Consider the following 25,103-nt stretch of genomic DNA (forward strand, 5'->3'; position numbering starts at 1 on the left):
ATTCAAAATGCTTTCGAGTTTCCCTTTGATTTCTTCTTTGATTCATGGGTGATTTAGAAGTGTGTTATAAAATATTTGAGGATCTTCCAAATATTGTTCTCTAATTAATTTCTAATTTAATTTCATGTGGTCTAACAACATATTTTGTATGATATGAATCTTTTAAATTATTGACTTGTTTTCTGTCCCAGACAGAATATGGTGATAAATGTCTTACATGTATGTGAGTAGAATATGTATTGTGCTCTTGTTGGCAGGAGTGTTCCATAAATGTCAATTACATCAAATTGATTGATAGTATTATTAGTTTCTGACTAATTTTATCAGTTATTGAGAGAGGGGATCCAGCTATTGTGGATTTGTCCATTTCTTTTTTATTTCTATCAGTTTTGCTTTACGTATTTTGAAGCTCTGTCATTAGGTATATAAACATTTAGAATCATTGTGTGCCCCTTGTTGAAATGATCCTTTTATCATTCTGAAATGTCCCTTTTAATACCTAGCAGTATTTTTGCTATGAAATCTACTTTGTCCGACATTAATATAGACATTCTAGCTTTCTTTTGATTAGTGTTAGCATAATATATTTTTCTGTCCTTTTACTTTTAACCTATTTGTATCTTTATATTTATTAAAGTGGTTTTTTCATAAGGAATATATAGTTGGGTCTTGCATTTTTATCCAATCTAACAACCTCTGCCATTTCATTGACATGTTTAGACCAAGGATCAGCAATCTATAGCCCACAGGCCAAACCTAACCACTGCCTGCCTTTGGAAATAAAGTTTTATTGGAACGCAGCCAAGTCCATTCATTTGTGTATTGTCTGTGGCTGCTGTCACACTCCAGTGGCAGAGTTTGCTCACCTATTATGCAGACCATTTACATTTCATGTGATTATTGATGTGATTGTTTCTTTTTTTTAACGTGGTTGGATTTTAAACTACTGTGTTGCTATTTCTTTTCATTGGTCCCATCTGTTCTTTTCTCCCTTTTTCCTTTTTTTAAACTTCCATCTTGGGGATTAATTGGGAATTTTTCATTATTCCATTTGATATCGTTTGTTGACTTATTAGCTATAACTCCTTTTTCTGTTATTTTAGTGTTTGCTGTTAGAGCATTCAGAAAATAACCACAAGGAATTACCCTGGGATTTCTTGATTCTCTTAATCTGACTTCATCTACCAGAATGTTACCTTTCTGGCTCCTGATAAATTAAGGCATAATGCCGTAGCTTTATTCCCATTGACTCTTTACAGAAAAGAAAGATGGAGGAAATAGGGACTTTTGTTTGCCTATATATGAGTATCCAAAATAGATTTCCTATATATGATTTGGATTAAGAGTAGAATTGCATTTTTAGGAACATTGACCTGTAAGATATGTTATAGTGATTAATTCATTAGTTTCATCACTTTTTGAAATAGTAAGTGATTGTTAAGATGCTCCAAGGTAAAAATCTGCATCTTTGCAGGCTACCATCAATATTGTTTTTGATCGAGTTGGGAAAACGGATCCTGTCACAAGAGGCATTGAGATCACTGTGAATTATCTGGGAATCCAATTTGATGTAAGTGTTATATCAAGATCCTGGTTTGTCATGTTTCTTTCTGTTTTATCTGCTATAACTTATCATTGTTAAGATTCTAATTTGTATACTTTAGGTACTTGCTTCTGCTTTTGTTCTTCCCACTCTGTATATTTTGACGTATTCAGATGGAAAATTTTTATATTTTGATGTATTCACATGGAAAATTTGTAAAAGGCCAAGATTCTCTCTCTTAACATAAAGCCAGAAGTAATGACTGATACTTAATATTGTCATGGATGCTGATTATTTCTACAGCTGCTCCTCTGCTTCTCTATAGGCAGCTACCGGTTTACCATTTTCTCCCCACCAAAGTATTCAAATACTTCTCTCTGTGATTCTTATTGAGCTCTTCAAACACACAACTCAGCTTTGATGCTCCAGTGGAAAATTAGCTACTAATTAGTGTTCTGTGTTAGAGCTGAAATGATTTCTGCTGTAAGAAATGATCTTTATCTATTAATGTGGACCTTGGGCTAAAGATGGTAACTGTCACCTATGCACAAAATTTTTTTTAAAATTGTCTTTTTACTGTTTCATAATACCACTGTCATAAATACACCCTTGTCCTAATTGAAGTTCAGTGTCTTTATTCATAAACCAGAGCCAATGACTCTGGCTGAATAGCACTTTAATAGTAAGACCAATGTCATATTCTTAGTCCCAGTGTAGGCCATTTAGCTATGCTGTCAACCTAGACACAGACTGCGTGCTACCCCCAGCCATCCATCCCAGCCAGACGTGCCCCTAATCTCAAAAGGACTTGGATGAAATGAAAATGAATGAGAGCAAATTGAGCCCCAATCCTTGAGAAACAGCTCAGTGTACATGTTTCTTGATGCTAGATCAATAGTGTATCCTCTTTGAGTGTGAAGGAACATGATATCTTTTCTTCAAGTGGTATATAAATTATATTAAGTATGCTTTACAGGCCACGCACTACTGTGGCCCACATCTGTAGTCCCAGCACTTTGAGAGGCCGAGACAGATCACTTGAGTCCAGGAGTTCAAGACCAGCCTGGGCAACATGGTGAAAACCTGTCTCTAGAAAAAATATAAAAATTAGCTGGACATGGTGGCATGCACCTGTAGTCCCAGCTATGCAGGAGGCTAAAGCAGGAGGATCACTTGAGCCGGGGAGAAAGAAGTTGCAGTGAGCTGAGATAGTGCCACTGCACTCCACTCTGGGCAACAGAGTGAGACCCCTGTCTCAAAAAACAACAAAAAGTATGCTTTGCTGTTGTTGCATTTGTGTTTCCTTAAGTGTTTTACTGGGCTGAATTTTTAGCAATGCTTTTGCTTTTCTGTACTTTCTGAGGATACTTACATGGCCATGTATATATTTCATCTGTAATTCATCTGTTTATGCTATATTTTGTAATTCTGAATAACAAATCTTTTAGATGTTAGTAATAGCAGCTCCCTTTCAGATACTTTTCAGAACTGAATCAAACACAGGGTCCCAAAACTCCTTCTCACTATGAAGCAATACAGAAGGAGAAAAAGGTATCATGTGGTTCCAGTGAAGTTCAACTATTTCCTAGAATTTAGCTGAGAATGTCTATATATTCTTTTACTATAAAAAGAAAGATTCCTTGAAGTTTTGGTGATTAGGGAACTATTATTCATAGATAGAAAATAATCAAGGTATTATTTAGTTTCCTTTTAATTCCTGCTTTTCATTTATCACAGTAAAACTGTATCATTAGTTCTGTTTTTTTTCTGATTTATTAGCGTTATTTTTATCACTTCTTGGTACTTGCTGCCGGGCATGGTGACTCATGCCTGTAATACCAACACTTTGGGAGGCTGATGTGGGAGTATTGCTTGAGCCCAGGAGTTTGAGACGAGCCTGAACTACATAGCAAGACCCTGGCTCTACAAAAAAAATATTTTTTTAATTTTAAGGTTTAATTAAGTCTGTTAATTAAGGTATTTACTGCAGTCTTTCTGTAGTTGTTTTATTTGCCACTTAGTTGCTTTCCTCTCTCCCTTAAGAAAAAAAATCAGGTAGGGTCTAATAAAGCTCCCTCTCACAGTGATGTAAATGATCGGGATATAGCTTAGCCCTTATGTCTCTCTGAACAGAGATTTAGCAGAGATTTTTTCTTCTTGTTATGGTGGCAGGTGAAGTTTTGGTCCCAACACATTTCCTTCATTCTTGTTGGAATAATCATCGTCACATCCATCAGAGGATTGCTGATCACTCTTACCAAGGTATGTTTTATCACAGTGTTAAAAAGTACTGCTTATCATTTGTTTAATTAAATGTGGTACCAGCCGGGTGTGGTGGCTCACGCCTGTAATCCCAACACTTTGGAAGGCTGAGGTGGGTGGATCACGAGGTCAGGAGATCGAGTCCATCCTAGCCAACATGGTGAAACCCCATCTCTACTAATAATACAACAAATTAGCTGGGTGTGGTGGCGCATGCCTGTAGTCCCAACTACTTGGGAGGCTGAGTTAGGAGAATCACTTGAACCCAGGCAGCGGAGATTGCAGTGAGCCAAGGTCACACACTGCACCCCAGCCTGGTGAAAGAGCAACACTCCATCTCAAAAAAAAAAAAAATAGGTGGTACCATGAGATAATTTTACCTCATTAAGAATTCTGCCTCCTGAGACTTTAAACAAAAGTGTCAAGGATTTAAAAGACATACAACAGAATTTTTTAAAAGTTAAACTACTACATAAATTGATGATGATATATTTACATCATATACCAATTATAGATAAGTACATTCACTAAAGGTGATAGAGTAAGATATGGGTCTGTTTTGTTCACTGATATGTTATCAGTATCTAGAACAGAACCTAGCACATGGTGGGCAGATATTCAGCAGATATTTGAGACTGGAAGAATAGTTGTGAGAGTCACTTACAGAGAAGATATGGAAGTAAGGGAGCAGAATATAGCAAGTCCTTAATGTCATCAATAAGTTCTTGGAAACAGCAGCTTTAAGCAAAACTATATACCAAGTCCTCAAAAAAATGTTTCATTCAACATTTCATTATAATGCTGTGAGAAAAATGTAGTTTTGTTATACATCATTTCACTTAAAATCTCAGTTTCCAAGATCCTATAAATGGCATTAAGTAAGGACCTACTGAATTCAACTATTTTCTTTTTTTTTTTTTAATTATACTTTAAGTTCTAGGGTACATATGCACAACATGCAGGTTTGTTACATTTGTATACATGTGCCATGTTGGTGTGCTGCACCTATTAACTTGTCATTTACATTAGGTATATCTCCTAATGCTGTCCCTCCCCCCTCCCCCCACCCCACGACAAGCCTCGGTGTGTGATGTTCCCCTTCCTGTGTCCATGTGTTCTCATTGTTCAATTCCCACCTATGAGTGAGAATATGCGGTGTTTGGCTTTTTGTCCTTGCGATAGTTTGCTGAGAATGATGGTTTCCAGCTTCATCCATGTCCCTACAAAGGACATGAACTCATCCTTTTTTATGGCTGGATAGTATTCCATGGTGTATATGTGCCACATTTTCTTAATCCAGTCTATCATTGATGGACATTTGGGTTGGTTCCAAGTCTTTGTTATTGTGAATAGAGTATGTGAATAGTGAATATTATGAATATTGCACACGCAATAAACATACGTGTGCATGTGTCTTTATAGCAGCATGATTTATAATCCTTTGGGTATATGCCCAGTAATGGGATGACTGGGTCAAATGTTATTTCTAGTTGTAGATCCTTGAGGAATCGCCACACTGCCTTCCACAATGCTTGAACTAGTTTACAGTCCCACCAACAGTGTAGAAGTGTTCCTATTTCTCTACATCCTCTCCAGCACCTGTTGTTTCCTGACTTTTTAATGATTGCCATTCTAACTGGTGTGAGATGGTATCTCATTGCGGTTTTGATTTGCATTTCTCTGATGGCCGGTGATGATCAGCATTTTTTCATGTGTCTGTTGGCTGCACATGAGAAGTGTCTGTTCATATCCTTTGCCCACTTTTTGATGGGGTTGTTTTTTTCTTGTAAATTTGTTTGAGTTCTTTGTAAATTCTGGATATTAGCCCTTTGTCAGATAAGTAGATTGCAAAAATTTTCTCCCATTCTGTAGGTTGCCTGTTCACTCTGATGGTAGTTTCTTTTGCTGTGCGGAAGCTCTTTAGTTTAATTAGATCCCATTTGTCAATTTTGGCTTTTGTTGCCATTGCTTTCGGTGTTTTAGACATGAAGTCCTTGCCCATGCCTATGTCCTGAATGTTATTGCCTAGGTTTTCTTCTAGGGTTTTTATGGTTTTAGGTCTAATGTTTAAGTCTTTAATCCATCTTGAATTAATTTTTGTATAAGGTGTAAGGAAGGGATCCAGTTTCAGCTTTCTACATATGGCTAGCCAGTTTTCCCAGCACCATTTGTTAAATAGGGAATCCCTTCCCCATTTCTTGTTTTTGTCAGGTTTGTCAAAGAGCAGATGGTTGTAGATGTGTGGTATTATTTCTGAGGGCTCTGTTCTGTTCCATTGGTCTATATCTCTGTTTTGGTACCAGTACCATGCTGTTTTGGTTACTGTAGCCTTGTACTATAGCTTGAAGTCAGGTAGCGTGATGCCTCCAGCTTTGTTCTTTTGGCTTAGGATTGACTTGGCAATGCGGGCTCTTTTGGTTCCATATGAACTTTAGAATAGTTTTTTCCAATTCTGTGAAGAAAGTCATTGGTAGCTTCATGGGGATGGCATTGAATCTATAAATTACCTTGGGCAGTATGGCCATTTTCATGATATTGATTCTTCCTATCCATGAGCATGGAATGTTCTTCCATGTGTTTGTTTCCTCTTTTATTTTGTTGAGCAGTGGTTTGTAGTTCTCCTTGAAGAGGTCCTTCACATCCCTTGTAAGTTGGATTCCTAGGTATTTTATTCTCTTTGAAGAAATTGTGAATGGGCGTTCACTCATGATTTGGCTCTCTGTTTGTCTGTTATTGGTGTATAAGAATGCTTGTGATTTTTGCACATTGATTTTGTATCCTGAGACTTTGCTGAAGTTGCTTATCAGCTTAAGGAGATTTTGGGCTGAGACAATGGGGTTTTCTATATATACAGTCATGTCTTCTGCAAACAGGGACAATTTGACTTCCTCTTTTCCTGATTGAATACCCTTTATTTCTTTCTCCTGCCTGATTGCCCTGGCCAGAACTTCCAACACTATGTTGAATAAGAGTGGTGAGAGAGGGATCCCTGTCTTGTGCCAGTTTTCAAAGGGAATGCTTCCAGTTTTTGCCCATTCAGTATGATATTGGCTGTGGGTTTGTCATAAATAGCTCTTACAATTTCGAGATACGTCCCATCAATACCTAATTTATTGAGTTTTTAGCATGAAGGGCTGTTGAATTTTGTCAAAGGCCTTTTCTGCATCTATTGAGATAACCATGTGGTTTTTGTCTTTGGTTCTGTTTATATGCTGGATTATGTTTATTGATTTGCAAATGTTGAACCAGCCTTGCATCCCAGGGATGAAGCCCACTTGATCATGGCAGATAAGCTTTTTGATGTGCCGCTGGATTCAGTTTGCCAGTATTTTATTGAGGATTTTTGCATCGATGTTCATCAGGGTCTAAAATTCTCTTTTTTTGTTGTGTCTCTGCCAGGTTTTGGTATCAGGATGATACCCTAACTCATTTTATGAGGCCAGCATCATCCTGATACCAAAGCCTGAATTCAACTATTTTCTAATCAACGTAGGAAGACTTCACGGAGGTGGAAAGTGAGTCCTCTCTGGTAGGAAAGGTAGGGATTTAAAAATCCAGGAGCTTTTGAATGAAAGAGAAGTGGCTGGGACAGGAAGGGATCTGCAGGCATCTAGCACGGTTTTAGAAAGAGCGTGGGAGCCTACTAACAATTACAACCGCTTGGAGTGGGCTGGAGTGATCTGACTTAATGTTTTATAGTGATGTTAGGTCATATGTATCACATAGTTTCTGAAGTTTGATAGCAATAGGAATCCTTTCATATGTTATGTAATTAAATTACCCCCAGGGGGAAAGTATAACTTTTTCAGCAGTCTATTTTAAGTCTCTTCTTTATAGTCTTAATCATATGAATTGTTCTATACAGGATTGTGGCATGGAAGAGACACTTTTAATCAAATGTTAACCATATTTCTTACTGTTCGTGACACAGGAATCTAACAGTACTGCATAAATTTATCTCTCTCTTTCTTGACAGTTCTTTTATGCCATCTCTAGCAGTAAGTCCTCCAATGTCATTGTCCTGCTATTAGCACAGATAATGGTAAGTTTAATTAGTTACCTTTATGTTTACAGGTGTAAAATATCAGAAGTGTGCTTGATACTTTTAAGAATTTTAATAATTTCCTTTGTCCTGTTCCTCACTACATTCAGAGTCACTTCTGGATTAATTCATTTGACTTACAGGGCATGTACTTTGTCTCCTCTGTGCTGCTGATCCGAATGAGTATGCCTTTAGAATACCGCACCATAATCACTGAAGTCCTTGGAGAACTGCAGTTCAACTTCTATCACCGTTGGTTTGATGTGATCTTCCTGGTCAGCGCTCTCTCTAGCATACTCTTCCTCTATTTGGCTCACAAACAGGCACCAGAGAAGCAAATGGCACCTTGAACTTAAGCCTACTACAGACTGTTAGAGGCCAGTGGTTTCAAAATTTAGATATAAGAGGAGGGAAAAATGGAACCAGGGCCTGACATTTTATAAACAAACAAAATGCTATGGTAGCATTTTTCACCTTCATAGCATACTCCTTCCCCCTCAGGTGATACTATGACCATGAGTAGCATCAGCCAGAACATGAGAGGGAGAACTAACTCAAGACAGTACTCAGCAGAGAGCATCCCATGTGGATATGAGGCTGGTGTAGAGGCGGAGAGGAGCCAAGAAACTAAAGGTGAAAAATACACTGGAACTCTGGGGCAAGAGATGTCTATGGTAGCTGAGCCGAACACATAGGATTTCTGTTTTAAGGTTCACATGGAAAAGGTTATAGCTTTGCCTTGAGATTGACTCATTAAAATCAGAGACTGTAACACTTTTGCCTTACGTTCATTTTATCAAGCATAGCTTGGTATTTATTATGCTTGTGTGATCTAACATGAGTTAGCATCCCACACCTCCTCATCTGATCCTGCCCCATTAAAATAACCAAGAGGTTATCTGTTCTTTTCCGGGAAAGGGGTGGTATGCACCTGAAATAGATTTTACCAAAAGAGAGATTTCAGGTATGTCATTTTTTCTTGATTTCCTGTGAACTTAGTATTATACCCTACTTTCAATTCGGTAGTGATGTTTCCTTTTTTTTTCTATCTGCCCCTCACGCTGTGGGGTGAAACCGTGAATAACTTAACTGGGGGAATAAGTCACTTGTGAAAGGGAAATGTTGAAAAATTTTTAGAACACTCAGACATGCAATTTAAGAAAATTCTGAATTTTATTACTAAGGTCTTATTCTGTACTTTATTGTGTTTTGGGTTTCTAGAGGCAAATGAAGGTTAAAGCATAAAAAGTGAATCCAAAACAAAAGCACTATCAAGCATACTCAAAAGGCATTTGTTAATGGTATTTATTCTAGCAACCACAACATTGTTACAAAAGCACAATTTTAATAGGCTTATCTGCTAAGATGCTTTTATAAGCAGCTGTCACCTATACAGAGTTATGAATCATCTTTGGTGCTCAAGGAACCTGTAGAAGTAAGAGACATCATCATACAGAGAAATGTAGTTAAGTTGAAGCTTGGAAAAGATCACATGAAAAAAATCTAGCTCTTGCCTTATCTCTTCCTAAGTTAAGCATAAATTAGCCGTCTGCAATAGCCGCCTGTAAGACAAGTGATAATAGAAGACAATCACACATGGTGAATGGTTTCCAATGGAGTTTTTCTTCTAAAGAGACAGTAAACAGGTCGCAACTCATTCCTTGAGAAAGGATTCCTATTAAATACCCAGAAACAGCTATCAAATAGCCAAAGCTATTACTTGTTTTCATCACATCTCTGTATCTTCAGAATTGGAAGAAGAATGTGAGGCTGTACTGTGGGCCTGTGTATAAGAAAACAAAGAATTTACAAATGGTAGAGTAATGAAATAGGGATGATCTATTCTAGAGTTGCATGACTTAAGTCGGGGAGTAGAGTCACTCACTAGAATTTCTTTCTTTCATAGCATGCAGTTGACAGCAATTGTGTAGAGCTGATAAATCAAGTAAAAAGTTTATCAGTATTGTAATGGGAACCCCCAGAAGAGCCTGAATCAGATGATCTAGGTATGACTAGAAGTCAGGTGACCTGAATTCTACACTTGATTGTTTTCAACTTGCTGTTTGACACATTAACAAATTCCTTAATGTCTGTATATATTTCTTTTTTATAAGACTAGGATATTGACTTCCTAAAGAGAAATTACGGAATTTTTAAATGACAACTAATACAACTAATAGTATTTATTAAGCATTCCTGAATACAAATCAGTGGGCATTGTGTGTGTTCATTAAACTGAGTTTATTAAAATGAATATTCCACCCATTAGCAGAATTAATATAATGGAAAAATGAATATTCCACCCATTAGCAGAATTAATATAATGGAAAGAAGAACAACATTGAATTAAACTTTTTTAGAGTCTCGGCTTTGCTATAAATTTCCTTTATGAACTTGGATAAGTCAGTTTACTTTTGGACCTCAAGTTCATCTATGAAAAATTGGGCAAAAATATAAAACTGAGACTTACCAAGAAATTTAATCCAAATATATAGAGAATAATATAGAGAATGCTTAATCTTTCCTAGTAATAAAACTGGAATACCTGTCAATTGTTTTAAACAATATTGTCTTTAACCGTCACCACTTACATGCTCACTATGAGCCAGCCACTATTCAAAGCACTTTAATATAGTTAATCTTAGTTAACATGATCCTGATAACAATCCTACAAATTATTCCTGTTTTATGGGTGGGAAAACTGAGGAACAGAACAAATAAATCCATTTCCCCACAGCTGACAAATGACAGAACCAGAATTCATATCTGGATCATCCGATTCAGGCTCTTTTGGGGGGTTCCCATTACAATACTGATAAACTTTTTACTTCTTGATTTATTAGCTCTAGACAGTTGCTGTCAGCTGCATGCTATGAAAGTAAGAAATTTGTTGTTCTTATACTGCCTCCTGTCCTCTACAATAACTTGATTTGTTAGTTATCTTTACATTGTCATTTTCTAGTTTTAAAAAAAATCTGTGGCAAACATAGACATTAAATATACTCATAGGGACTGTACCCATACTCTAGTAAATTAGATCACGAAAAGAAATAGGCCCCCACTCACCCGTTCTTTTGCCATGTGTGAGTCATGCTTTGACTCCACCACTATTCCTTCTTTAGAATCTGGAGGGGTGTCAAGTGGATCAGCCAGGGAGGAAACAATAGGGATTTTCTTAGCTTGGAAATAATCATAGGCCTTCTTTCCACAGACTAGAAGTGTGACATTCTTCCCACTGCTCTGGATTCTATCCACCACCTTCTCATAGAGTTCATCTAGCACATTCACCCCATTCACTTCAATGATGACATCCTCATCCTCTAGCCCAGCCAAGTCAGCAGGACCGCCCTTCTGTACCTGTGAACAGAAGTTCTGAGTTATCAATTTCAAACAGAGAAGGGGACAGCAGACTAGCTCTCCTTAAGAGGATAGATGAGGAGCTCAAGAATTTATTTTTAATCATGTTATTATTTCTCCTTGAGGTATAGAAGTTGAGAAAGGTGTTCTAATGCTTTTATATTTATGAAGGCTATAACTTCCATATTCACATGATTAGTGGTATTATAAATAGTGGTTCAGCGTCATATGTCTTCTGGGATGAAGGGGGATAAATAGGTCCCCCTTCTTCACTCCCAACTTGAAAGCTATAGGGATTCTTATCAGTCCCTACAGGGTAAGGGGCATTATGCCAAATGCACAGAAGCAAACAAATATGACTGCCAATCAGGGTTGATAGTGACTGTCAACTAGAGTTCAGTCAACTCACACTGTTTGGAACAGATGTTTGGGAAACAAACAAACGTGAGCTTATGAATGTACTGGTAGCTAACCTAAAGGGTGTGGGACCATGACAACATTTATCTGAACCCAAGTGAGACCCCTCAGTGTGTGCCTTCAATGGAACCTCTCTACTAAGCCATCAATGGGTGGGAAAAGCTGAGACTATCCTAATTGTGGCTGTGTTTGTTGGGCTGCTGGAACCAGATTACCATACCTCTTTGATGAATGAGCTTGGCAGACCCCGAATCGCATTTAAGTGAAAGCCATAGCCATTTTCACCTTTAGCCAGCCTGCAGAGTTTAGGCTTATGATCTACTTCCTCTGTAGTATCTGGTGGACTTGAGACTTCCAGAGAAGTGGGAATAGGAGCTGGAGCCTCCTTGACAGAGCCATTGGGCAGTTCTTGACTTTGATAGTAGAGAAATGGAGAAAAATGAGCCTTTTGAAAAATAAAGGGAAAAAACATTAACTTAGTTGTAACCATGAGTAAGTTATACTTTGTTAAATGTGCTGATTTTTAAGGTATCATACATATTCCACTCTTCTTCTGGATGTGTCTGATTGTAGGCTGTAAAATTCCTCTACTACCCCAACCAGGAAAGGTATAAAAGAAGACTGTGCTTCATTATGGAGTAATATGTGTATACATGTACACAAATGCACACATGAACATAAAAGCAGTATAGGATGTGGTACAAGAATCCCAAAAGAAGTCTAAAAAATTGCTAGTTTCTTTTGAGTTCATGATAGTGAGCAAGTCACTGAACAAGCTATACATAATCTCCCTGTTGGGAAATGACATATCTGACTGACTAGCCGGTACCTCATGCAGAGTACATTCTTCTGGCTTTTCCTTTCGGTAAGATGGTCTTCAGAGCTCCTTAAACACATTAGAAAAAGTAAAACACAAGACACTTGTGATAGTTAATTTTAGATGCCAACTTGACTGGATTAAGGAATACCTAGAAGCCCGGTAAAGCATTATTTTGGTGTGTGTGTGTGAAGGTGGTTCCAGAGGGGATTAGCATGCGAGTCTGAGTGAACTACAGAAAAGGCAAAGGTGTCAGTCTGTCTGCTAGAGCTGGGATACACTCTTCCTCTCCTGTGCTTGGACATCAGAATTCCTGGTTCTCCGGCCTTTGGACTCTAAGATCTACAGCCGCAGCCCCCCAGATTCTCAGGCCAAATGCACAGAAGCAAACAAGTAGGACTGCCAATCAGGGGTGATGCCAGTAATGTGGCTCGGTCAGATTTGGACGGAGCCACACTACTGGCATCCCAGGGTCTCAAGCTTGAAGACAGCCTGTCGTGGGGCTTCTCAGCCTCCATAATCACACAAGCCAATTCCCCTAATTAATCTCCTCTCATACCTGTATCTATATCCTACTAGGTCTGTCTCTCTGGAGAATGTTAATATAACACTATTTTTATCACTATCCAAAGATTCAAAGCTACTAGAAGAGACCAACCCATATACATAGTAATAATTGGTGAGAGGGTGACAGCTGTTATATGGTCACATATTGTAACAAAAGTTAATTCCAACCCTTTGCTGCTTGCCAACACCCTCCCCTTCCAGAACTGGGATCTGTGCTTATTTTGCTATGTATTGTAGGCATTAGCTGTCACTTCTATTATGCCAAACTCTCCAACATCTTTAAATACTCCTAATTCATATCAACTCCCAGACCATCCATGTGAAGAAATGATGATCTTGAATACTGAAGAGACATACAACAGGAAACAGGATTGATTTTTTTGTAACAGAATTACAAGCCTAACTGGCTGTTTTAGTTCTAATTCTAACAGAATTAGAAGGGTGGACCTGGGTATGGTGTGATCCTGGATCAGCAGCTAAATGGCTGCCCACACGTGTCCGGAACATTTGTTAGGTGATGAGTAGGAAATCAAGCAATGGAAGGTGAGCACAGTGTGGGCTCTACTTCAAATCGCACTGTTTAGCAGCCTGACTAAAATTAGATTTTTAGTCCTCTGGTTATCATGTGTCTTACTAACCACAAGACCACATCTCCTTCCTTTCTAAGTGAGAATACCACCAGCACAGAACCTCCTAGTTACCCAGTTCAACTAACTTCAGACCTTTTAGTCATATACTTGCAACAGTTCCACAATGGAGCCTTTCTCTTTAAAATATGGAAAATTATCAGGTGACTCATTACATGCAAAAATACGTCTGATAACACTACCCAAACAAGCAAATCAACTGTATCTGACAGTCACAGTTCATCTCAAGGCAAAGTGCAATAACATTAAAACACTTGAGATTTTGGCCGGGCTTGGTGGCTCATGCCTGAAATCCCAGCACTTTGGGAGTACAAGGTGGGCAGACCACTTGAGGTCAGGAGTTCGAAATCAGCCTGGCCAAAATGGTGAAACCTCATTCTCTACTAAAAATATAAAAATTAGCCAGGTGTGGTAGCACACACCTGTAGTCCCAGCTACTCGAGAGACTGAGGCAGGAGACTCACTTGAACCTGGGAGGCAGAGGTTCCAGTGAGCTGAGAACATACCATTGCACTCCAGCTTGGACAACAGCGGGAGACTCTGTCTCAAAAAAAAAAAAAAATGAGATTTTATTCATGCTTCATTCAGATAATTGGGTGTCTAGTATGTGCCAGGGACTGCTAGAGGGTTGTGTTTTACTCACTGATGTATCTCAAAGATCTACCCTCCACCCCAACCTACAGGGCTTACTTTGGAGAGGGGGGAAGGAGATGATGAGGGCAGGCTTCTTTTTAGATCAAAGTTCTCTATTAACCAAAACAGAAAAATTACAATTAAATAATTCTATGATAAGATCAGGAGGGGTCAGAATCCCCTTTACAACAAACAGCTGCAGCAGCCGCCTCTGATTTCTGCTTGACTTCCCACCAACTGCAAAATGACTCATCATTTCTGGCAGCTTCAGTTGGTTCTTAAGCCAAAAGCTAGCTCCCTATGGCTTCTCTGGTCCTGTTGTGCCCCATAGGACACCTTAAAAAAAAATGTGTGGCCCGGGCGTGTTGGCTTATACCTGTAATCCCAGCACTTTGGGAGGCCGAGGCGGGCGGATCACAAGGTCAGGAGATCGAGACCATCCTGGCCAACATGGTAAAACTACTAAAATACAAAAAATTAGCTGGGCATGGTGGTGCGCACCTGTAATTCCAGCTACTCAGGAGGCTGAGGCAGGGGAATCGCTTGAACCCGGGAGGTGGAGATTGCAGTGAGCTGAGATGGCACCACTGCACTCCAGCCTGGTGACAGAGCAAGACAACGTCTCAAAAAAAAAAAAAAAAAGTGTGCTCCTTCTTACATGTAATAGCCTTTCAAATTCTTGAAGATGCTCTCTTCTCCAAAGCCTTACTCAAGCTAAATACTCACATGGTGGCTTCCAAAACCTCTTCCCTGGTTACCCTTGTCATTGCCTTCTTAAAGTGAAGTTCTTGAAACCGGACACAATATTGATTGAACAAATAGAACATTTAGATGTGTGAGGCATTATTCTACATGCTCTGAATATTCCAATTCAACCCTCATAGCCACCCTTCACTGTAGCTACTACCCCTCTCTTACAACTAAGGAAACTGAAGCACAGAGAGAGGTGGTAACTATACTACCAGGAATTCCAAGTATGGTCTGACCAAGTAAGTACAGTAAGATGGTCATCTCTAGAAGCCAAGTGTCAGTTAATTTTTAAATTACCATATTTGGATGGGGCAACCACTTGGACTATCAAGTTTCTGGTCTTTTTCTGTAGTCCTCAAATCAGGTCTCACCATGTGGTATTCATACAATTTACTTTTAGGTTAGTATAGTACATCTGAAATTCTTATTTCTTTAGTTTTCATTCTTTCTATCCTAACTAAATATTTTGAGTATTAATTACACCATCCAGCAAATGAATTATCTAGTGCCACTTTAAGTATGTTAATATATTTTCCATATCTCCTTTCAACTTTAAGCACATAAACGGTTAGGAACAAGTAGCATGCCATTAGAGACTTCTATTCAAGTTGATATTCAGGTTGATATCAAGTATTTTCTAGGTATGATTGTTCAAGTAGCTAAAAAAAAGCCATTAATCTAATTAATTGCTTAATCCTGCTTACAAGATTATCTTGAAAAAATGTGCTGGGGAGTATGGTATAATGAATTACGGGTCCAAGAATTTGGGTTCGGATACCACCTTCAGTCTTTACTAAGCTGCGTGACTTTAGCAAAGTGCTTACTCTCTCTAAGCTTCGGTTTCCTAATCTATGAGGAGGGCCTAAGATATCACCACCCATCATATTCCCCCCTCTGTACCACTTATTTTAGATTCTACTATCATTGTATATCACAGAGGACATTTATCTTGTTCATCTTTACAATCAACACTTAGCAAGACAGATGGTACTTAGAAGGCCCCCCAGGTATCTGTTAAACTAGACAACCTCAGTTCTTGTGTTAAAAGTGAAAAAAAAAAAAAAAAAAACCTTAAAACATGCAGTAGTGGGTGTTATGATAAAGAGCTGTTAAGAGAAAATAAAGTTAGTTTGATTCAGGTTGGTCTTGGTCTATCTGTGTTTCTTTTTTATTTGCTAAGGGCTTACAAGTTGTTTAATAATCCTTTCTAGGCTTTTATGTGCAGTTGATAGCACTTAACTGACCTAAAGCTTAAAATCTAATTGTTTCCTATTTTGGGAACAATTTTATTTCCAGGCTTATATTCTCCATAGATTTTCTCAGATCACCAAGAGTAAGCCTGCAGTTATATTCACAAATTCTTTCAAAATCTTAAGACCAAGGACTTAAAACTCATTTATCAATCATTTGGCATTCTCTTATCACTACCAATTTGAGTTGAGCTTCAGTTTAGCCTTAATGATGATTGTTATGCCTCTTCCAGTTTGAGGAACAAAGTCCTAACTCAGTGCAAAAGTTGAGGTCATGAGTGAATGGGCCCAGCCTTAATGCATGGAATATATGGCCTTGTATTACTTACCAGTCTGTACATGTTGTCCGTCTCTTTGTCTACCACCAACAGTGAAGTCTGATCTCCACCCTTTCTAATCATTTCTACCACACTGTCATGATCCAGGGTTTCCACAGACTCGCCGTTGACAGCAACTACCAGATCATTGTTCTTCAAGCCAGCCTCCTCTGCTGGACTTCCAGAATCTATGTCCTTGATGATTTGACCTACCCTCCCCCAACCCCAAAAAATAAAATTATCAGTAAGTCCCCTAAAAAAATAAAACAGATTTTCTGCTGGAGCCCAAAGCCCTGATGAAATAGATAAAAAAGGCATGCTGAGTACAACTACCACCCCTTCCACCAGCATCCCAGGAAGCTTATAAGCACACTATCTAGGCTCGTTTCCTGCTCAGAACTCACCCCAGAAACTAACCCAGCAATTAACAATGAAGGGGTCTTAACGAAAATAATCCTGTTACTAAAAGCGTCTGACATTTGATTTTGGCAAAATAGCATATTAAAAGGCTGCAAGTTCCCAGAAAGTCAGTGGGCATACTTGTAGCCATGCGTCTTATGTAAAAGCTGTCATAAAAGATGGGGAAGAATAAAGAACAAAACCCAAAATTTTGGACCTTAAGAAACCCATGCTGGCATTTTAGTAGCAATTGGGTGTGTTCGGTTTTGAATATATCTGTATATACATGCCTCCATGTGCCTTTGGCCTTCTGGTATCTTCACCAGATGCTGCCTTTTTTTTTTTTTTTTTTTAACAAGTTCCTGTTTCACTTTTCCAGCTAGCTGCTGGGTATCTCCAACAAAATATCTCATAGATCTCTCAACTGTAATGTATTCAAACCAAAAATCAGCTCTGCCCATTCTCCATCCCAAAGCCCCTCCTCTTGGTTACCTGTTAGTGGAGCAACATCATCCCAGTCACCAACACTTGGCAATTGATTCTTCCCCAGCATCCAGTCCCCATATCTAGACGATTGCTAAGTCCTCTGATGCTACCATAATACTTTACACATCCCACTTCCTCTACCCTGAATGCAGTTTGTATTAGTTCCTGCCTAGAATTCTACCCAAACTATTACAGCACCTTACCTACTGCTTTCCCTTCCCCAGTCCTTCTGTCTGATACAGATCTGCTTTCAGATCCATCTTGATGCACATTCCTAACCAAGTCACTTCCTGGTGCAACAGAATGAGCATGGGCTTTGGAACTAAACAACTATTCGACCTTACATAATTACTGTATCTTCTCCAAGCCCTCAATTTCAGCAGTTCTTCTTGCATAATTGTTAGGAGTAATTGAGATGTGCAAAGCCCCCAAGACATTATAGGCTGGTTTTTGTTCTTCTCCCTTATACTGCTCAAAAAACAACTCCCCATTGTCTGATAAGCCAAGTTCAAACTCATCAGTCTTGCATAGAAGTCCCCTTGTCACCTCTCTCCAACCTACCTTTCCAGCGAATTCTTGTACTACACATTATGTGCCAATTAAACTGTGCCAGTGTCTCCTGTGTTCACATGACTCCCACCTTGCTGGAATGATCTTCCTTATCCCAGCTCTGTCTACTTTCCCAAATCTATTCATGTTACAAAGCCTGAACTCAAGTGCCACCCCTACTATGAGGGCTTCTGGTACCTTTTTAGTGAGAAAAGCTTACTCTAACGTTGAATTATCACAGTGCTTGATCTGCCCCTGTATGAAGGTACTTAACCTCTATCTCCCTTCATTATGGACATACGTCTCTTATCTCTTATCTACTAAATGGTAGACTCCTTGACTAAAGAATTCCTGTCTGCTTCATATGATATTCTTTCTCCAAGGCACTGAGGATGTTTTTACAAAACACAAACCAAATTAATATTTGATTAATGTAAACAGAGAGTGAAAAGAAAATAACAACTTATGGGCGAATAGCAGTTTATACGGCCTGAACTCATGTTCTTTTATGTATTTACCTTCCCTGAAAGAACCTAGTGTTCTTCCTATTGAGTTGCAAGGAAGGAGGACTCCTGGTTCTGAATCCCAAATCCTCACTCACACCTCGGCCTCAGGTCCAGCGGTGTGCTATACTGGCTCACACCGGCTCACAAAAGCCAATTCTGTGCAACACTTCATTGTGTTCAGTGACATCGTGTTAGTAAGTTGAAATTGGACATGGGAGGAGTATTTACATCACAAAATACTACCAATTTGGTACCAAAAACAAATGCTACCAATTTGGATTTCCCGCCACCCCCGCCCCAGAGAGCTAACTTGGGATACCGTTGCCCAGATCCCAAATTCTGCCTTATCATAATGCTATGGAAACTTTTGATGCCCAACATCAGACCCTCATGTGACATAGACGCTGACCCAGCTGTGCCTTCTATGCTATGCTGCTCATGCATCTGGCTGGGAGTTGGGAACCTAATGGAACTCTGGAGTCAGACTGGGATGAGGAATTTGCTGGTTACACTGCCAAGTTTCCTGCTCTTGTACCTTACCTTTCTGTTCTGAGCCTGCCCTCAGATAGAAACCATAGCCATTGCTTCCTTTCTTCATCTCCACAATTCAGGGCTGGTGGGGTAACAGTTTCAAACTGGCTGTTTCTCTTTTGAATTGTATCTTCTGCTCAACATGACGCTTGTCAGTTTCTTTGTCCACCAGCAGGAACATGACACGGCTTCCTGACTTCTTCCTGTAACAACACACACAGATGAGGAATGACATCAACCCCCAAGAACAATGCTGGGGAATAAGAAAGTTTCTGTATAAAGGCACACAGTCTCTAGGTTCAACAAAAGATATGGGATGAAAGGCCTGAGTTTAAGCTGTTACACTATGCCCTACCAGCTAACTGATATGTATTTATCGCCTTTTTTTTTTTTTTTTTTTTGAGATGGAGTGTCACTCTTTCGCCCAGGCTGGAGTGCAGTGGCACTATCTCAGCTCACTGCAAGCTCTGCCTCCCGGGTTCACGCCATTCTCCTGCCTCAGCCTCCCGAGTAGCTGGGACTACAGGCGCCCGCCACCACACCTGGCTAATTTTTTTTTTTTTGTATTTTTAGTAGAGACGGTGTTTCACCGTGTTAGCCAGGATGGTCTCGATCTCCTGACCTCGTGATCCACCCGCCTCGGCCTCCCAAAGTGCTGGGATTACAGGCGTGAGCCACCGCGCCCAGCCTCTATCTCCACTTCTATAGTTGTTTTCCCTTATTTAAGTATGACCTACCCACATAGGTGCTAACTGAGCCCAAGTAGGAGCTGGAATTCAGAAAACCCATAAAGGTACCTAGATAAAAGCTAGAACGGGAGTTTGGAAAAGAAAAGAAAGTAGGGTCCACGTCAAAAACTCATTCTACAAAGAGAAGGTTGGTCAATTTTTAAGGTTCCATATGACCTCAAAGGAAAATCTCGGTTATCTCCCACTTCCTATTAAAGCATTTCAGTATTAACGGCTCAACAGTGAACTTATTGTAAATTCAGAGGGCGCAGTGGCACACGCCCATAATCCCAGCACTTTGGGAGGCCAAGGTGGGCAGATCACTTGAGCTCAGGAGTTCAAGACCAGCCTGGCCAACATAGTGAGACTCTATCTGTACAAAAAAAAAAAAAACACACACACACATAAAAATTAGCCAGGTGCGGTGGTGCACACCTGTAGTCCCAGCTACTCAGGAAGCTGAGGTAGAAGAATCATCTGAGCCCAGGAGGCCGAGACTGCAATGAGCCGAGATTGTGCCACTACACTCCAGCCTGGGTAACAGAGTGAGACCCTGTCTCAATCAAACAGTTCAGAGGGGGCTCCCAATCAGATACAAACAAGATCCAAAAGGTAAAGTTAATAATTTTGTAGACCTCATGTGAAACTAGGGAAGGCTTTATTCCAAAACCCTATATTAACACTGCTTATACCACTAGTGTGAGTCTGTTCACCCTTAATATGAAGGGGCAACTCAACTGGATATTTTTTCCATCATAAACTCATGCTGTCCCCTACCACCCCTGTCTTCCTGTCATCTCCAATGAGAATAGAGTGGAAGATAGGGTAAGAAAAGTACCCTTTGGGGCATACCTTTTCAACCACTTCCTCATGGCTGGCATCCTCTACATTCTCTCCATTCACTTCAATCAAGTGATCATCAGCCAGAACTCCAGCTTTCATAGCCACACCTTGAGGTGTAATATCAGTCATGTACACCCCCTTTTCACCTGGAAGAGAGTAGGGGTAAACTCCATGTGGAGACACAAGTGACTCCCTCTTGGATGGTAATCTGTGATGTTGACTTCTGATTAGCCCCAGTCCTGTGATTGCCTCCCGATTCCTACTTCATTTACTGTCCCTAGTCTAAGAACATGTCAACCTTAATGTTATCACACAAATTATAGGCTATGATGCACTATAGCATTCTTGGCTATTGCGGAGGGCTGCCTTCGATTGTCTTGCTGGAGCACATATACCCTTTCCCTATGGTATATCAGCCTTGGGTCTGGGGAGTAACACAGAGATCTACATGTTTTGTGGCTGTCCAAGACCATGCTTCTGTTCGTAAGTTCCCCTAATAAATTCCAATGTACCAACAAACTGGATTTGCCTGCCTTGTCCTTTGGTTTCTCAGCTCCTTTGGCCTTTGAGGGACTGCTTTGCATACACCACCCTTTCACAGAACACTCCATTGCAAAGAAAAACTAGAAATCCAATGGTAAAGACTTTTCTCCCAATAATGTGAAACAAACTTCCGTTTTTAGAGCTAACTCGGCCTTTGGCTTCTGATCTAAAATCACAGTTATAGCTCCTGGCACTGAACTTGACACAGCCTTTACTCAGTGGGTATTTGTTGATTTGAATAGAATTTCTGAGGTCAGCTAAATGCAAAGATGGAATCTTGGGTGGCCTTGGCCCCTTGAACCAGAAAGCGCTAAAACATGCCCACACTGCATTATTGTGTCATATGCCCTTTCTTTGCATTTGTAGAATCAGAAAGCATCTTTACCATTCTCTCCTCTTCAGTTTGTACTATTATATTAGCCGTCGTATGCTGTGGAGTCATCTCACCAATGTAGGCTAACAAGGACGGGCACAGGAGGGAGGGAAGAACCCAAATGCATTTAGGTGGTGAGATTTAGGTGCTACTTAGAGAAATGCTGTCAATTCTTCAAAGATATTAATAGAGCAGTTCCCCCTTAACCATGGGGGATACATTCCAAGACCCCCAGTGGAGGCCTGAAACTTTAAGATAGTATACCAAACCCTATATGTTTTTTCCTGTGCTTACATACCTACGATAGTTTAACTTATAAATTAGGCAGAGTAAGAGATTAACAATAACTGAGCTAATCTTAGCAACCTCAGCATACAGTATTTTTTCTTTCCTTATTAAATCGAGAACTTTTCACTTAATAGAAGCACTTTACAGCCATTTTTTTTTTTTTTTTTAACAGATGGAGTCTCGCTCTGTCACCTAGGCTGGAACGCAGGGCCGCAATCTTGGCTCACAGCAACCTCTGCCTCCCCGGTTCAAGCGATTCTCCTGCCTCAGCCTCTCGAGTAGCTGGGACTACAGGCGCCTGCCACCGCGCCTGGCTAATTTTTGTATTTTTAGTAGAGATGGGGTTTCGCCATGTTGGCCAGGCTTGTCTCGAACTCCTGACCTCAGGTAATCCACTCGCCTCACACTCTCAAAGCGCTAGGATTACAGATATGAGCCACTGTGCCCGGCCACTTTACAGCTTCTCTTTGTCATATCTGAACTGCCAGCATCACTATCGTTGCATTTTTGGTTTTTTTTTTTTTTTTTTTGAGACGGAGTCTTGCTTTATCACCCAGCCTGGAGTGCAGTGGTGCAATCTGAGCTCACTGCAACCTCCGCCTCCCGGGTTCACACCATTCTCCTGCCTCAGCCTCCTGAGTAGCTGGGACTACAGGCGCCCACCACCACACCCGGCTAATTTTTTGTATTTTTAGTAGAGACAGGGTTTCACCGGGTTAGCCAGAATGGTCTCGATCTCCTGACCTCATGCTCCACCCACCTCGGCCTCCCAAAGTGCTGGGATTACAGGCGTGAGCCACTGCGCCCGGCCTGAGCTATTATTTTTTATTGATACATAACATTTGTACATATTTATAGGGTGTGTGTCATATTTTGATATCAAGAGCATATAATGAACAAATCAGGGTGTAATATTTAGGACATCCATCCTTGAACATTTATCATTTCTTTGTGTTGAGAATATTTCAACTCTTCTTACAGCTATTTTGAAATGTACAATACATTGTTGTTAACTATAGTCACCCCACTGTGCTATCAAACATTAGAACTTATTCCTTCTTTCTGTGGGTTTGTACCCATTAACCTAGCTTTCTTCATCCCCACCCTACCCCACACACATACCCTTCCCAGCTGCTGGTATCTCTCATTCTACTCTCTACCTCCATGAGATTCACCTTTTTTAGCTCCCACATATGAGAATATGTGATATTTTTCTTTCTGTGCTGGGCCATTATTAAGCAAAATAAGGATTATTTGAACACAGTACTTTAATACCGTGACAGTTGACCTGGTAACTGAGTAGTAAGTAGTGAGACTAACAGGCAGGTAAGCACATGCCATGTGGAGATGCTAGACAGAGGATTCACGTCCAAGACGGGGCAGGACAGCACAAGATTTCATTACACTACTCATAATGGTTCACAATGCAAAAATTATGTATGGAATTTTCCATTTAATATTTTCAGGCCACAGTTGCCTGCAGGTAAGGTAACTGAAACTATGGAAAGCCAAACAGGATAAGGGAGGACTCTTGTATGTCAACCTAGGCAAGGGATCGCTTGCTAATGACTACATAAATCACTTGTAAGGAATGACAGTAACTTAAACTCTGCTTCCTTAAACACTCAGCATTTCTCCTGCTACCTTGCTATATATTTGTCATGAAGAGACCATTTTCCTCATAAAGCTAACCTAAACCATTCACCATGTGCATTAGCACACGAGCCAGATGAGTAGAATCTGAATTATGATTTTCTTTTTTTTACCACTTTACTGATAATAGGCTTCTAAGACGTGCCAAGCTTCCTTTGACTATGCACACCACTGTGTTTAATAACTGACAGACCTGAGAAATACCCCTTATCGTGAGTTTACATCTCTTGGTACAGGTTAAATAAGCCTTAGAAACTATTTTAAATTTACCACTGGTCTGTTGCTGTATCACTTGCCAAATCATGACCTACCACCAGTGCTTCTCCAGGCCCAGAAAGAACATAGGCAGAGGCAGTGTTCAAGAAGGAACCGACCAGCTAACACAGCTCCTCTGGTTCCAACCAATACCCCAGAGCCACGGTCAACTGAACATAGGTTAGTCTGCACCTCTGAAATTCTAGAAATAGAACTTCTGGTGCTTCCTGATGGTCGGGGTTTCTCAAATCACTATGTACGTCTTAGCCAGAGCTCAAAGATGCACCTCAGAACAGGTGGGGCTGAGCAGCAGCTGAGGATACTATCAAAATGTTACAGGAGGGTGGAAATTTTTGCGGTATTCTCAGCAAAGGTAACAGTGCCTGGCACATCAGCAGGTGCTCAAGAATTTGTTGAATAAATGAATGACAATCTGGGCACTCAGATTAAAAAAAAGATACCAATCTTACTCAAAAATAGCTATTATGAAGAATCTCATTTTTCTTGCCTTTTATTCCTTATTCTCCCCTTCATTTTCACCCTAAGAGGGCTAGAAGCATCAACCCTCTGGCCCCCTGACCTCAAAGAGTCCTCAAGTGTCAGCCTGACAAACACTCAGGGACAGGAGTACCCAGTGCCCCCCACCCCCACTGCTGTCCAGTGTCCCTCCCCCATTGCACAACTGTGCAAGGCAAGGGAAAGGGCAGGGAGGGAGTGAGAGACGGAGGGAGGCAAGCTGTTGCAAGCTATCTATAGCAACTGAAAAGTCAGTCAAAGAAGAAAAGTCATTAACCAGTAGCATCTTTGTTCTGGAAGCCTGTTGTCTGTGCCCTGCCCCTGCCTCCCCCTGCTCCCCAAAAAATTCTCACCTTGGACAGTTTTCAGAGAGAAGCCATAGCTGCCTCCCTCCTTCACGAGATAGCAGAGCCGGGGCTGGGTCCAAGTTTGCACACCTCCATTCGTCACAGGGGAAAGTATATTATCACTCAAACCTTGCTCCTTCTGACTTTGACCCAACTCTTTCAAGTCCACCCGTGTTTTCACTGCTTTCTCATAGGAATCCCCATCCAGAACTAGTAAAGTCACTGAATTCCCACTCTTTCTGACCAGATCCACAACCTAGGAGGAAGAAGAAAAAGGTAACTTTAATAACCCTCTGCCAACTGCCAGAGGGAAATGCTGACCATCTGGCTCAATATCTGGCCCTGGAGATGCTGCTATTTGACCCTTGACACCCAAGTAGAAGCAGGTAGTTCCTCAGCCACCTCCATCCCTGCCCTCCCGAGATCCAGGTGCAGATTAGGCTGAGCTTCTGGCACTGCTGGAATATAGAGTGTGGTCCAACCC

At 40.3% G+C, this 25,103-nt stretch overlaps 2 protein-coding genes across 4 annotated transcripts in view; one reads left to right on the forward strand and one right to left on the reverse strand.

Annotated features, from left to right (window-relative positions):
* Nucleotides 1–8,619, forward strand: part of LOC101128637 (Golgi pH regulator A) — a 62,801-nt gene extending 54,182 nt beyond the window's left edge. For all 3 annotated transcript variants that reach the window (XM_031009317.2, XM_031009324.3, XM_031009334.2), the window contains 4 exons: nucleotides 1,475–1,570; nucleotides 3,716–3,805; nucleotides 7,782–7,847; nucleotides 7,991–8,619. In XM_031009317.2, coding sequence (XP_030865177.2) covers nucleotides 1,475–1,570; nucleotides 3,716–3,805; nucleotides 7,782–7,847; nucleotides 7,991–8,197 — 459 coding nt within the window. In that variant the 3' untranslated portion in view covers nucleotides 8,198–8,619. The remainder of the gene's footprint in view (nucleotides 1–1,474; nucleotides 1,571–3,715; nucleotides 3,806–7,781; nucleotides 7,848–7,990) is intronic.
* A 515-nt stretch (nucleotides 8,620–9,134) lies between these two features.
* LOC101142064 (Na(+)/H(+) exchange regulatory cofactor NHE-RF3) overlaps nucleotides 9,135–25,103 on the reverse strand; it is a 40,006-nt gene continuing 24,037 nt past the window's right edge. Inside the window, 7 exon segments of the mRNA XM_055355571.2 lie at nucleotides 9,135–9,630; nucleotides 10,914–11,204; nucleotides 11,842–12,066; nucleotides 16,615–16,811; nucleotides 19,083–19,276; nucleotides 20,640–20,790; nucleotides 24,626–24,875. Of these exon segments, the coding sequence (XP_055211546.2) occupies nucleotides 9,577–9,630; nucleotides 10,914–11,204; nucleotides 11,842–12,066; nucleotides 16,615–16,811; nucleotides 19,083–19,276; nucleotides 20,640–20,790; nucleotides 24,626–24,875 (1,362 nt within the window). The 3' untranslated portion in view covers nucleotides 9,135–9,576.

This window comes from Gorilla gorilla, chromosome 1 (genome assembly GCF_029281585.2).
Source record: "Gorilla gorilla gorilla isolate KB3781 chromosome 1, NHGRI_mGorGor1-v2.1_pri, whole genome shotgun sequence".
NCBI classification, from domain to species: Eukaryota; Metazoa; Chordata; class Mammalia; order Primates; family Hominidae; genus Gorilla; species Gorilla gorilla.